Consider the following 14,241-nt stretch of genomic DNA (forward strand, 5'->3'; position numbering starts at 1 on the left):
GAGAGGGGAATCATCGGCCGAGCCACTGGTCGTGTAATTACATTACATGGCCAGAAGTATGTGGACACCCCTGTCCACAGATACAGTGAGTAGATTGATTCAGTTTCAGAGAAACGTTAAAGTTTTGATGATAAACAATCGTTTTTCTTTGTTGTTTTAACATAAAAACGTACTTTTTGCACAGATCCAGGTTCATTAGGTCAGAGTATAATCAGACGCGGTCTCAAATATTAGATTTTGTTTTGAATATGCTGTTACCATTCTTTTCTCTATAAAACAACTGATTTCCAGATCCCAGTGTTCGCCAGGGATCCTCACAGAGCTGTGACCTGAACTCCATGAACCTCATCACCCAACACCAGCGGCCGGTCTCATGGATCTCACCAATGGTCCTGAAGCCGAATAATAAGAAGTTTATATTTTAGTTCATATTGTTTTCTATTTAAGATCTGTTGAGTTCTGAGAAGACGTTCACTCACACGTTTCTCCTGCACCTCGTGATGTCAGCTCGTTGGGTCACAAACACCAAATGACCTTTCTTTACTAATTCTTAAAGCAGCTTGGTTTCCTGCTGTTTCTTGTGTCTAGAATGAATTATATGTGCGTTAGTGTAACCGTTTTATTTATTTTGTGATGTATTAGAAAGCCACAGATCCAAGGAACACGAGAAACCACTGATCAAGAGATAAAGACTAATCCAGAATTTAAGTAATATTAAAATCATCGAGCCGAAACAAGCTTTTCTTTCTTTGTGTCACAGTAAATTGATTCTCTTTGGTTTCAGATTGAAAAAGCACTTTGAAGGTTTTTGCCTTGGTCTCTAGGAAGTTGTGGGAAATTAATTTTTAACCGATTAATGATGATAAACTAATTGCTGCAGCCAAACTTTATTGGATTTGCTGAAAAGTTTGACAAGTGGAGAAATAAAGCTGCTGCACAGAAAACAGACTTTGAAGCTCAGTGATAGGACGATTCTCACCGCAGTGCTTCTTGGGAGTCGTAGTTGACGTCACTCCTCGGGTTCCTGTCCGACTGACGCGAGGTAACGTTCAACGGGCCGAAGGTTTTCCAGCGTCGTATCTAAATGTCAGTGCCGAGCAGTGTTTCAGCTACGAGAGCTTCAACTCCGCTGTCAAAGTCGCCCCTGACTTTTACCTCCAGCCAAATATAACCCCGCCCACTTGACCAGCCGACCGCAGGCTTCTCTTCACAGTTTCACCATCTCGCTTCCTTTGACAGGAATTTGAAACCCTCTGGTTTTGACCCTTACATTCATTACTATGGGTTTCAGCTCCTCGGCGTGGCGCACAGAGCTCTCATTGTTGGGTCAAAACTGCAACACCAGGCAGCTGAAGTCTCCAAATTGCCTGAGCATGTTAATCAAGCGTGGAGAAAAGGGTTTCACGCAGCTTTTTGAGGAAGCCGTGCAGAACAACAACCAATCAGAGTCGCGTCACAGAAAAGAATCTGTCGTTCCTGTCACACACTCAAAACCAAAAACATCCTCGGAAGCTTTTCTGAAGCGTTGAAAAAGCAATTACTTTGAAACACTTGATGCACATGGGTCACAATTTATCTCCCAGTTGGAATATTGAATGCACAGAAATTGCACTTTGATTTTTTTTTTTGTCTCTATTGTGCATCTCTACTCAAGCAAATGATTGTACAGTGTGTGTGTGTGTGTGTGTGTGTGTGTGTGTGTGTGGCTGCTCAAAGCATTTTAAGAGCTGAACAAGTTTAAAATATCTCTAAAGCACATGACTCAACCTCAGCGACATGACATCTGTCTTGAAGTGTAAGAAGACATAATACCCCTGAGGAGAAAGAAGAAATCAACACTGACACGTTTAAACTAAACACCGGCAGAGAAGGAGGAGAGAGAAAAAAAAAGCAACCTGCCTACGCCTCAATTAAGTCTGTGACGAAAACGTGTGCAGCTGCAACGAAGGTGGGTGTTAGAAAAGATACCAGAATTTTAAAAAGTTGCAGAATATACTGTAAGTGCAGCTCGGCAGAAATAAATGAAGATATTATTGAGCGTGATGCTGAAACTGCCGAGAGGCTGATTGATTCCTTTACTGCTGCTTCTGAAAGTGTAGAAGCTTCAGCGGCGCTCTGTGACATAATCTTTATAAAACGTCACAAAGGATGAAGTGTGGACCCGGAGGACAAAACATGTTCGTGGAGATTATTGAGAAATGAAAATGTTATTGTGAGACAGAGAATGCGGATGCGAGAAAGAAAGAGAGAAAACAGAGGGTGAGAAAAACCCGATGGAGGACGAAGGCCTGAAAGTGGAGAGGATGAGAAGAAAAGAGAGGAGGATGAAAAAACGATTAAACTGTCTGATATGAAAGAAAAAAGAGGAGAGGAAAGTGATTCAGGAACAAGGAGGGGAGGGTGAATCAGGAGAAATAAAATAAAGAGGAGAAGAAGGAGAGAGGGATGAGAAGATGGACAGGATGGAGATAAAAATACAACTGACATTTCTCCTGGCAGTGACGGGAGTGACGGCGGCGTCAGGGCGGCGTTTGTTGTTTGACCTTCACTTTTATTAGTGTGTGTGTGTGTGTGTGTGTGTGTAGCCTGGTGGGCTTGACACCTAACTGAGGGTGACACGGTCACACACAGTGGAGCCCAGGGCCCCCCCCAGCTCTGCCGGCCGGCCCGGCCCTCACACACACAGCTGGCCCTGTCACCTCCACTTATCCCGACCAGCCCCGAGTCTGCCTCTACAGTAGCAGTGTGTGTGTGTGTGTGTGTGTGTGTGTCTTCAGCTCTGAGTAAAAGCCTGTGAGCATGAAGGTGCATTAAATTAAACTTTACTGTCCCACTGCAGCGTGGAACCATAAATTCTCTGCAGGTTTGTCGTCCAGCGCTAACGACGTCTAACGTCTTCGAACCAGAGCGCCACGATACAATGAGTCACAACGAGCGACCAATTTATATATAAATATATATAGATATATCTATATATATATACATAGATATATATCACACCTTGTTTGGTTCAGAACTGCAGACTTTTAGTTTGGTCTGAACCACAATAATAATAATAATAATAATATCAGGTGTGAAAGGTTCCTCTGACCAACACACCAGACAAGAGTGAAGTTCTGTAGTACTGTGGAGTAATGTGGAGTACTGTAGTACTGTGGAGTACTGTGGAGTACTGTGGAGTACTGTAGTACTGTGGAGTAATGTGGAGTACTGTGGAGTACTGTGGAGTACTGTAGTACTGTGGAGTACCCTGGAGTACTGCGCCTGAAGGTGCTGATGTAACCACATGAAGCTTCACTCATCTTCTCCATTCAAACAGAAAGACTACTACACGCCCACGTCAGACGCCGTCTACAAACCAATCAAGAGTCAACTATAGGTAGACTCCGCCCACGTAGGTGAAGACGACAGGACGTGCGTGTGAACAAACACAGGAAGCTTCAGCCTCAGTGACAAACCGAAGACGAGGATCAGTGAGGGATTTTGTTTTCACAGCAAACACAGAAACAGATCTGTGACCAGCACTGAGGTGAAGCTGAGATCATGTGAGTTCAACGGAGGATCCACAGTTTCTATGAATCATCAAAACATTCAAATGAATCTGAATGTTTTGCAGAAGTTAAGGGAGTGTTGGGATTCGCTGCTCATTATTCAGGCGCCTGCAGATAATGAAATATACATGTGAGAACCAGAACAATGAACCCGACAGTACAGCAGCGTGTGACTGCACACCTACATGTGAGCGGAACGTCTGCAGGGAGAACGAGAAACAGACGAGCAGACAAAGAAACAGAAATGGCTGGAGAGGTGGGAGTGAAGGCCGGTTGTGGGCGGCGCTGAAGAAACGACTCCGGTCTGGGAGAAAGAAAAATCGCGTCTGCTCGTCTCTGGATCTCATGTCTCCAGGAAACTGAGCTTTAGCACCTTCCTTTGTCTGCCCAAATTTGTGGAGGCAACAGAATCGATGCCAGACAGAGAACGGAAACTTCAGGAACAAATGGTGAAAGGTGAAGTTTCTTGTTATTTCTTTTTCTGGCGGAGTTAAAAATGTCTGATGAAATTATTAACTTTCCTTCATCTCCTTACTTTAAAAAAACCAACAGTGGATAAAATCTGCAGACACATGATGTTTGTGTATCCGGTGACGTCTCACACTAATGCACTAACCACGACGCGCATGCAAGAGTGACAACACAACTACAAAAGCCACACAACGGACACACAATCAAAATGGAAGTGAGTGAGTTTCTTTCTGACCCACGTGTTTTCTTTTCATTACAATATCTAAAGAGCCGAGTAATGACCGACTGACTAATGTGCTGATCTTCATCTCCACGCTGACGTCTTCCTGAGCGAGACGCTCCGGCCCTGACCGAGACGCTCCGGCCCTGACCGCCGCTCTGTGTGGAGGAATGACAGCGGGGTCAGTCTCCGTCAGACTGACTCAGACCCCAACTCACCCTGCAGCTTCAGAGAGCGTCACAGGGGACGATCCTCCTCACAAAGACTTCTGTGTGTCTCTGACAACGCTCCGACGTCGCCGAGGCCTCCTCCAACGCCGCCGCGTAATTGACCACAGATACAGAAGGAGGTAGAAAGAATCAGATGGCGGAGCGTCACACTGAGGGAAGGTCGGAGCTGCTTCACGCAGAGAACGACCAAAACACGCCGGAGGAGGAGAAACTGTTTGCAGTGATAAAAGCAGATAAAGTGAGCGCAGGGTTCAGATTCCACCTTCCTCTCCTCCACCAGGCCGTCACACCCGTTTTCCTCGAACCAAAACGTTCAGCGGATTTCCTTCTGCACTCGGGCTCGGAGCGCAGGAGCAGGAAGTGCCTCACACACACACACACACACACACCTCCACAGGAGATAATAACTCAACATTCTTCTGACTGTAACTGTTCCTGCTGCGGTTTGAGATTTGAAGCCGGAGGAGAATCGTGCTCCAAACATGTTGGAGCAGGTTTATCTGTGCAAACGATTTTAACGATAACATACTTCACCTCAACACTGGTGGTTAGTTAAACCACAAGATATGATCATCACATGATTTGTTCCCGGGTCCGACTCGTTCACAACAACAGGAACACGTGGGGAACATTCAATTTAGGCAATTTATGTTCTCACGTTTCAGGAAAATGTCCAGACTTGAGGTTCAGCTAAAGTTTGAACAGAATCAATATCCAGAGAAAATGAGAGCAGTCCATCGAAGGAGAAATCCTAAGCTAACGTTTGTTTTCTTTTTATTCACTTTTGCTTTTTTTGTCGACGATGAAAACTAATCAGAGCCGACCCTGGAATCGTTGTTTCATTTGAATGTTTATAAGTTTGGATCAAGCTTCAGGAAGGTTTATTGACTGTCTGGTTTCTTTCTTTCTTTTATCCCACGTTTTCTCTTATTGTGTTTCCTGTTGAAAAGCACAACATGCTTACGACAATCAAACCCTAATAGTTCTTCAGACTCCGTTAAGAACGATCATGAACCAGATTGTCTTCTTTTATCCTGTGATCAGATAAATGTTCGTCCTCGTTTAAAAGAAAACTCAAGAAAAGTTTTCATGTTGATGTTTGTGTTACGACGTCTTTGGAGACAGTTTTGTTAAACTTTTAAAAACCTGATCCGTCTAAGGAAACATTGTTTTCAAGTCAATTTGCTTCCAGAAAGATTTTTCCTCTTGGAGTCATTTACATACTGATGTATTCAGTAAAAACTACGCTTTAATTGTCGGCTGCATATCTTAAACCACAGTGTGTGTGTGTGGCAGCGATGGATGGTTTACCTGCGTCTCCGTGAGCAATCTCATGTCCAAGGCCAAATCATAATGAAGTCCCATTCAGACTTTGAATTGCAAATAATTGCCTTTTGTTTCCGCGTCATTTGTTGTGCAAACCTCATCTGTCATGTGTCCTCGCAGGGTCTGTTGCACAAAAGCAACATACCTCACCCACCACTCCCCCCCGACTCACCCCCTCCCTCTCCACTGTCCCCTCTGTCTCCCCTCACATTTCCCAGGGTGCACCTGTGGGCACGCTGCCATGCCCAGTGGGTGCTGAAGCTTTTAAACAAACATACACAGATTAAAACCTCAATTAAACAGAGACGCAGCAAAACTCTCGTTTTAATAGCACTGCTCAGCAAACAGCACACACACACACACACAAACACACACACTCACAGACACAGACACACACTCACACACACAAACACACACACTTTATTACCTTGTCAATTTGTATTTGTGCTATTATCTGTTATTTAATTACCCTAATTACACGTTTAATCTGTTGTTCGGAGTCGTCTGTAAACGTACATGTCATTTTGTTTTCTCTGCTAATTACTTCAAGTGAGATCTTCACTGTTAAAAAGTTTGATTTACATTAGCCCCTTTTAGAAAACTCCCACACTCTGATAATGAACAATAATCACATAAAGTCCAGTCAAGTCTTATTCTTATAAAGCTCAATATCACAGATCGTAAACACCCCGAGTGAGACGCTGCCGTTGTGTCTGAGAACATCTTCACATCCCGTCCTGCTGCTGCTGCTGCTGCAGAGAAGCCGGATCTCATTTCTCACCCGTCAGCGAATTAGACGACAAGACGTTTATTTACATGACAAAACTGCAGATTATTCCTCAAATGATTCGGAACAGACGGGCGCAGATGCCGGCGGACTGTCCCTTTAACTCTGAACCATGACAGCTTAACACTGCTTAACCGACTGTTCAGCCCCATTATTATCTCATTAGCCGCTTCCTCTTGTTCGGGAATACTGAGGTGCCACTTAGTATTAATTAATTGTTAATGACTGTGTGGATGGTTCAAACTTTTACTTTAATTCCATTAATACTGAATTCTCTGGGAGAAGCAGGGACTTGAGAACTTCCTGATTAAAATAATGAGGTGTTAGAGTACGTCTCATTATCCTCACACCGAGGAAGACGTCTTTGTCCAAAAATGTCCTGAATCTCAAAGTACGACAGCACACGCACGCACACGCACACGCACACACACACACACACACACACACACTCAGGGTCGTCCATGTCATTGATCGAATGCTCTGAAAAGCAAATTGCTCAAATATGACCTTCCGCACAAAAGCAGCCATTATTGAAGAAGCAGGAGGAATTCACTGAAGGCGGGTCCGAGTAAACATTCCTGCTGCTCTAAAGCACCTCTCACCAGCCCTGTGTGTGTGTGTGTGTGTGTGTGTGTGTGTGTGTGTGTGTGTGTGTGTGTGTGTGTGTGTGTGTGTGTGTGTGTGTGTGTGTGTGTGCGTGAGCCCACATGGCGTCAGTGTCCAAAGAACTGTACCAAGAAGGTCAGGTAGTTCACATAACCACACACACACACACACAATAGAACGCTTACATAAATTTTGGGTTGAGTCAGGGTGTGTGTGTGTACAAAGTTTAGTTTAAGGAAAGGGAGGACTTTGGTCTCTGCTGGGTCTGAAGGAGAGAGAAGACAGAGCGAGTGACGAATCTAAAAGTTCAAGAAGATTCACTCATTTTAATTCTGGATCTCCAAACATCAGATATCTGAACCCAAACTGAACAAATTAAAATAAACAATAAGAACGATTTCTATTATTTCCAAAATCCTCCACTGATATATTTATACTTTACGTTTGGCCTTTGTCATTTCATTTGTTTTCTTAAGCTTCAGAAATAAAAAGTTTGCTTTCTGTAACACGGACAGAGAGAACATGAGGCACATGAACAGAACACGACGAGCGAAGAACACGAAATTCCTTTAGTCCGTTATCAGCCAGTAAATCACTGAGTCATCAGTCAAATATCAGAGTTCATCTCTATCAGCGGTTTCATCTATTTATTTATTGGTTATTCAGATTTACTGCGAGACAATTTCAGGTCATGATGTTTGTAATGATGACATGAACACACACACACACACACACTGAATCGAACTTTGCCATAAAGTGTGTCTTCGACAAACAAACACAATCGTTGGAAGTTCAACAACAAAACCTGATGAAGAAAATCCTAAAAAATTAAAACCGCAACTGCAAATATATTTTCAATGCTGATCAATTACTTGATCGATTAATTAGTAATTTGGTTCATAAAATGTCAGCAAACTGAGGAACTTCTAAAAGCTGGAGCAAGTGACATTTGTTAACCAACAGATTGATTAAAGTTCTCACCTCTAATGAGAAAAATGAAGGAAAACTCGAGTTTAGTACAAAACATCAGTTAATCAGAAAGTCGCACCAGTTTCATCTGATTCTTCAAAACGCATCAGCTCCTCTTCAACAAACATTTCCACCTCTTCAGACTCTTCGAGACGCTGCCACCCTCAAAAATAATCGCACAAAAATCTCCTGTCACTGTTTTGACACAAAAACTCCCGGGGGGGAAGAAAACACACCGACAAAATAAAATCAAATAGAAGAAACATCAGTGAAGTGACTTTATCTGAAAAGTAAAAAAAAAAACAACCACGCAAAAAGTATTTTTTAGAAATTCGCCCGCCCGCTTCGTCTCCGGAGACTCAAAACTAGTTAGTTCTTTAAAAGCTGTCACCCTCCGCTCTGCTCAACACGTCGAGCGCTCACCATTATTTCCTGAAACGTTTCCCTACTTTCTCGACTGCCTGCAAAAACAAGATGAAACGTTTTTTTTCACACTCAAACAAATTCAGGCCCGCAGGATGAAAGCAGCGGGCGCGCAACCAGAACAACGGCGGTTTGAATCCTCCTGGCAGTTTAGATAAATGTGCGTTTGAACACGAGGCAGGACGGCGCTGGGAAAGAGCACGCCAGTCGTTGGACGTTCTCTGGATAAATAATGGCTCTCACACACACACACACACACGTGCGCACACACACCTTCTGTCGACATGCACTCGGTGCCAGTGGTGTATTTTGCTTTTCCACAGATTGCAGCCGAACCTCCCCACCCCAAAGAGAGCAGCCCTCCTCCCACGGGGCTCCTGGTTGGCATGGATCAGCCCCTGAGATAGCTCCACACGCACCTCACCGTGGAGCAGGGGGTGTGTGAGCATGAATGCGTAATGAAGAAGGCTCGGAGAGATTTACAGCGTTGGCACCCGGTCTGGTCCAATGGGTGGATCGCTGCCACTCTCTCCAGCAGCTCCCGATAAATGTGCCATGTTTTGTTTTCCTTTTCAAAAAGCCCATGAAAAGAATTAGCAAGATGTGAAAGTAGAAGGCAGATCTCTGGGGGCGTCCATCTGTCCATTACTGAAGTAAAAGCTGGCTGCTCGGATGGGGGGGGGGGGGCGGCGATGAGACGAGGATTTGACTCGGAGTACGATGGGTAATGGACGCAGTGGATGGAGAGATAAATAGATCGATGGACACATAAACAGAAATAAGGAAAGATCTGTTGGTTTCATGACACTGTGGAGCAGAAGGGACGAGGCTGCACATCCCGGTTTAACTTTAATCACCAGCGGAGATATTTGCTGTTTTTCCGGCCCTCGTCCGCCTGTGCCGTTAAACTCTCGTGCGAAATCAGCACGATTCAACTCTGAATGAAAAAATAAACCGGAAACAGCTGAAATACGAGTGATGGTGTAACATGCAGGAGCCACCGAGCTGCGACTTTCAGCCAGAGAAACTATTAGTCCAGAGTTTTAATCGACAATCATTCATTTAGAATCAACAAGCTCATTGGTCTCATCAGCCTTCTGGTCTGTCTCTAGGTCTGTTCTGCAAACGTTTGATAAAATAACTGAGGAGTTCTGAACTCAGCCAAATCTTTCTGTAGCTTCATTTCCCAAAGTTACCTTTACTTTTGGTTTTTGACATTTTGATCCGACAAAGATTTGGACTCTGGGAAACACAGATGAAACTTTTCTCTCAGACTTTATCTCAAAAACAAACTTCAGCTTCAGACACAGTCGACCGTACCATCTTATCGAAGCTGGTTTGGTTAGTGAGGCTTCATCTTGAACACATCTGGTGACCAAGTATTAACCATGATAATCCACTAAAACTCTTTATGCCGTGAATCAAATGTCTTGTGCTAAAATACTTTTTTTAATTTGAAAAACAGAAATCATTTAAAAAAAACTGATTGAAGAGTTTGACATCAGAATCAAATCGAGGTCCTCCATTAAAACAGTGGCTCCAGGTGAGTTAATATGTAGCTGCAGATTTATGCATTAGCAATAAAAGCTTTCAGGTCAGAGGGACAAGTGGTGCGGTTTCACTTTTCTTTTTACATGTTCATTCAGATTAAAGACAAAGACGGAAGAAGGGCTGAGATATTTTCTGTTGATCGTATGTTTTGCTTTGAATTAAAGTGTCAGTAAAAGCCACAGACTCACACGTTGGGCTCATTTTTAAAACGACATCTTTGTCCACAGACCACAGATGCTTCAGTGTCACGGACACATCGTCTCATCGCTCTGTAGGTTATATCCTGGAGCTCAAACCCTCCTCGTGGACACCGGTCACCGCTTCTCACACACAGAAGATTTAATCACCGCAAAGACCCAAACTGTAACTTCGCCAGCTGACGATGGGAGCTGATCCGCCTGCGAGAAGTGTTGGGAGGTAGAAATGCAATCTGCTGCTCAGACTCACACCTCCCTCTCTCCAGCACAGTCTGTCTCTCCGCAGCACTGCCACAACCTTTCAGCAATCAAATTAGCTGCACTCTCTTACCCAGGATACGTGCCAGAGGAATCAGCAGTTGGGCTATAATTGCTACCAACTAATAATGTTAACCTTTCTATGGCATATAGGCCCTACTTTATTATCAGTACAGCACAGGGCAAGAAGACGGGGCCGGCTTCGTCGACGTGCTGCATCCGTGTACATCTGCACGAGCTTTAATAAAACTGTAAGACGTCCACCTTTGTTACCTGACCTTCTTAAACCAAACACCTCCAACACAACGATCATTATATCCTCGATGACGGTTCAAAGTTTGGACTCGTGAAGTGTTGTGTGTCTTAAATTTCAGGCCGGTGAGAGTTTTTTTTTGTAAGAATACAACCTTCGCAAAACCTGCTGATTTGATTTCTTGAAACTTGGTGAAAGGAAGAGTCGAGGGGCCGAGAAAGAACTCCTTAACTTTTCAGGATAGGATTCGATCTGGAACGTTTAAAGGACTGATATGTAAGATATATATATGATATAAGTGCAATTTAGTGCAGCTTGACTGAATTTAAGGGACATTGGTTCCTAATCTTTTTTTCCATTGTTCCGTCAACGCTCAAATAATCAAATAATGCTTTTAACCTTGTGCTTTTATTGCAGCTAAACCAGAAGTCATTTAACTTATTCCCCCTTGAATCATTTTCCAAGAAATGTTTGACATTCGAAGACGTCATCTCGCTCCGCATGGAAAGTATCTTTGTCACACTTTAATCAACCAATCAATAAGAAGAGAATAATCAATGTTTGCAGTTTGAGTGATCGATTGGCAAAAGTCCCAAAAACTCGTACAAGACGGCTGCCGCCACAAAACCCCGACCTGCATTTGGGGAACGAATTCCTCTGCCGGTCAGAAGACGAACTCTTTCAACGCTCCAGTTTCTCACAGTTCCAGAGCTGATTAAGCTTCACACGAACAAACAGAACTCAATCTGAGCGCTGATAACTGCCGCTGCGCTCTGCCCGAAAAAACCCGTCACGCATCGCAAACCAATGAACGTCAACAAGCGGAGAAGAAGAAATATGTCGACCTGACGACCCAGCCTGCATCGACTACACAAACACACACATACAGATCCACAGCAGCTGTAACATCCAACCTTGGGATCATTATTGTGTTTGGTGGTACCCTCCCCTGTGGTGACATTGTGATATTACTACAAAGATTCAAGCAGCACAATAGCGAGCATACGTTGTGTTTATCATCCTTATGGTTTCTCTATTGACGGCAGCATCATTATAGTATCGCTCTGGGGACGCTGGGTCTCACCGAGGTATCTGAATAACACTGTTTCATTAAAGGTGCTCGGCTGCAGCCCCCCCCCCCCTTCAATCTGTATTAGACCCTCTGCTGCTTTTAACTGAAACCCAGTGACCCAGTGAATCGTTCAAAACAGCATTAACTAGAGAATAAATGTAAACAAGAGCAGGACACTAACACCTCTTTTACACCAAGGTTAGATAAACCGCTAAAAAGGTGATTGAGTCCTTTCCCAGTGCCAGTAGAGGAGTTTGTTGTCATGTTCGATGCGTAAGAAACTTCGCTCTCCTGCACGGTACGCAGAAAAGAATATGCAAGAGTACAAAATGGCTATTCACGTTCAACGTGTGTCACAATGTCAGACTGGAAACAGCTGCAGACTATCGAAATAAAAAAGAAGAGGAAGAAATGAGCTTGTTCACTCGTTTCCATCGCCGCCATAAAAAGTCACGTCTACTGTCACTTGACCTGGGAGAGAATAACACCGACTGCATCCGTTCACATTACATCCACTAACATCTGGCTCTCGATGGGAACGTGACACCAACGTGCTAACTCGGCACCTGATGTCGAACCTGACACACCGAGGAGGAAACAGAGAGGAGACCCATCTCTACTGGTCAAACACCTTTTCAGAGGATTTGAAGAAAACTGCATTCACCATGATAATGTGTTACAACTGTGTTTCACTGAGTGAAAAAGATGTTTGATATGAAATAAAATCCCACATCCACAGATGAAACAGAATGAAGGGAGGAGGCTTCTGTTTACACTGCTGACTGTGATTCCTTGTGTCTTTATGCACTGAGCTGCAGGAGGTCAGAGATTATACCCAACCTTTTAATTTACGGCTGCATCCCTTCATTAGGAGGGTTTCTTACTAAAAAGCCCCACTGGCCCACTGGGAATCAGGCCATGCGAGTTATTAAAGGCCGGTTGGATGGGTAAGTAGGTGACGGGTCAACGCGCAACATCTGGACACAGAAATGCAGCCAAAAACATGTGGAGCCGCATCAACACCCCGAGTCTTCAGCTGCTGCTGCGCCGATAAAAGCCAGATTAGGAGGCGAGCGGAGAGCCGAGGAAACCCGGGGAGGTTACAGGGATCAGGGACGAAGAGTGGACGATAATCTTGCCATAACATCGGGATCGGTGGATGTAACCCGGATTAAATAGCTAATGAAATACATCAGATGTGGTGGATTGAGGGGAGGTTGGGGAGAGGAGGGGGATGCATGAAGGAGAAAATCCAAAATAAAGGAGGAGAGGGGGAGAAGCAGGATTGTTTTGAAGTGTTGTGCAGGGGAGACAAAGACACGTGCGATGCACCGCAGTGACCCGCACCTCTGTGCTGTCAACATCACAATCAAACACACAAAACCATCATGATGCGTCCGGATGAACCCGAGTTCTGCCTCCGCATCCTGCAGCGACGTTTCAACAAGTACCGAGGCCGCTGAGCAGGCGAGCGTGAGCCGCGTCCCCACCCCCACCCCCACCCCCACCCTGCACCTTCCCCCGAAAATACAAAATTATTCCCACTGACATTTTCCCCCAATGCAGCAATGCGCGCTCCCAAAAGCTGATTTCCAGGGGAGGAGGAGGGGGGGGCGTTATGTTTGGAGATTGGGAGCGCGCACCGCCCTCCCCCCCACCTAAAAAAACTCAACCCGGAGGCGCGCACGCGGGCACGGGCCGGCCTATAGCGGGGAAGCCCATTGGCTGACGCGCGGCTCCATCTGCACACGTGACGCGCCCTGCTTACAATAAATAAACAGCTATGGAATAAATGTATAAAACCAACGAGCGGCGAGTGCGTGAGCAAAACAACACGCACACAGGTGACACCCACACTCACACACACACAGACACACACACACGGCGCGCAGGTGGCAACACCTGGACACGCGCACGGCACAAGCACCCAAACTTATGGGGATATGAGTGGACGCGTGAACGATGACAGCTCCGCGGAGCCTATAGGTGGAACAGTGGACATTACGAGCGCCCCGCACTCCAACAAAATCACGCGTAACACCGGCGACCCCTCTCCAGGACCACCGCGCACACACGCACGCACACAATGCCAAGCGAGCTTACCTACACAGTGAATGAGTTTGTGCCTCCAAGAGTCAAGTTCCTGCCGAAAGCCGCGCCTCTCTACCGTGCATTGCTGCCTTTTGCACAGACTCGCCATTTTCTGTCGGCCCCTCCCGTGGGCGCGCACATACTGCTGAGTGCTTCCCTGCGCGCACGTCACCGGTGGTTTTTATTCTAGGGCTGGGTGGAGTGAGATATGAGGGGGACGGGGCTGCAGCATCCCC

At 45.2% G+C, this 14,241-nt stretch overlaps 1 protein-coding gene across 1 annotated transcript in view; it reads right to left on the bottom strand.

The window, feature by feature from the left end:
• lcor (ligand dependent nuclear receptor corepressor) overlaps window positions 1–14,241 on the bottom strand; it is a 68,155-nt gene extending 53,914 nt beyond the window's left edge. The window contains exon 1 of the mRNA XM_069530307.1: window positions 14,018–14,241. Coding sequence (XP_069386408.1) covers window positions 14,018–14,114 — 97 coding nt within the window. The 5' untranslated portion in view covers window positions 14,115–14,241. The remainder of the gene's footprint in view (window positions 1–14,017) is intronic.

The sequence above is a fragment of the Paralichthys olivaceus genome, chromosome 8 (assembly GCF_024713975.1).
Source record: "Paralichthys olivaceus isolate ysfri-2021 chromosome 8, ASM2471397v2, whole genome shotgun sequence".
In the NCBI taxonomy this organism is placed as follows: domain Eukaryota; kingdom Metazoa; phylum Chordata; class Actinopteri; order Pleuronectiformes; family Paralichthyidae; genus Paralichthys; species Paralichthys olivaceus.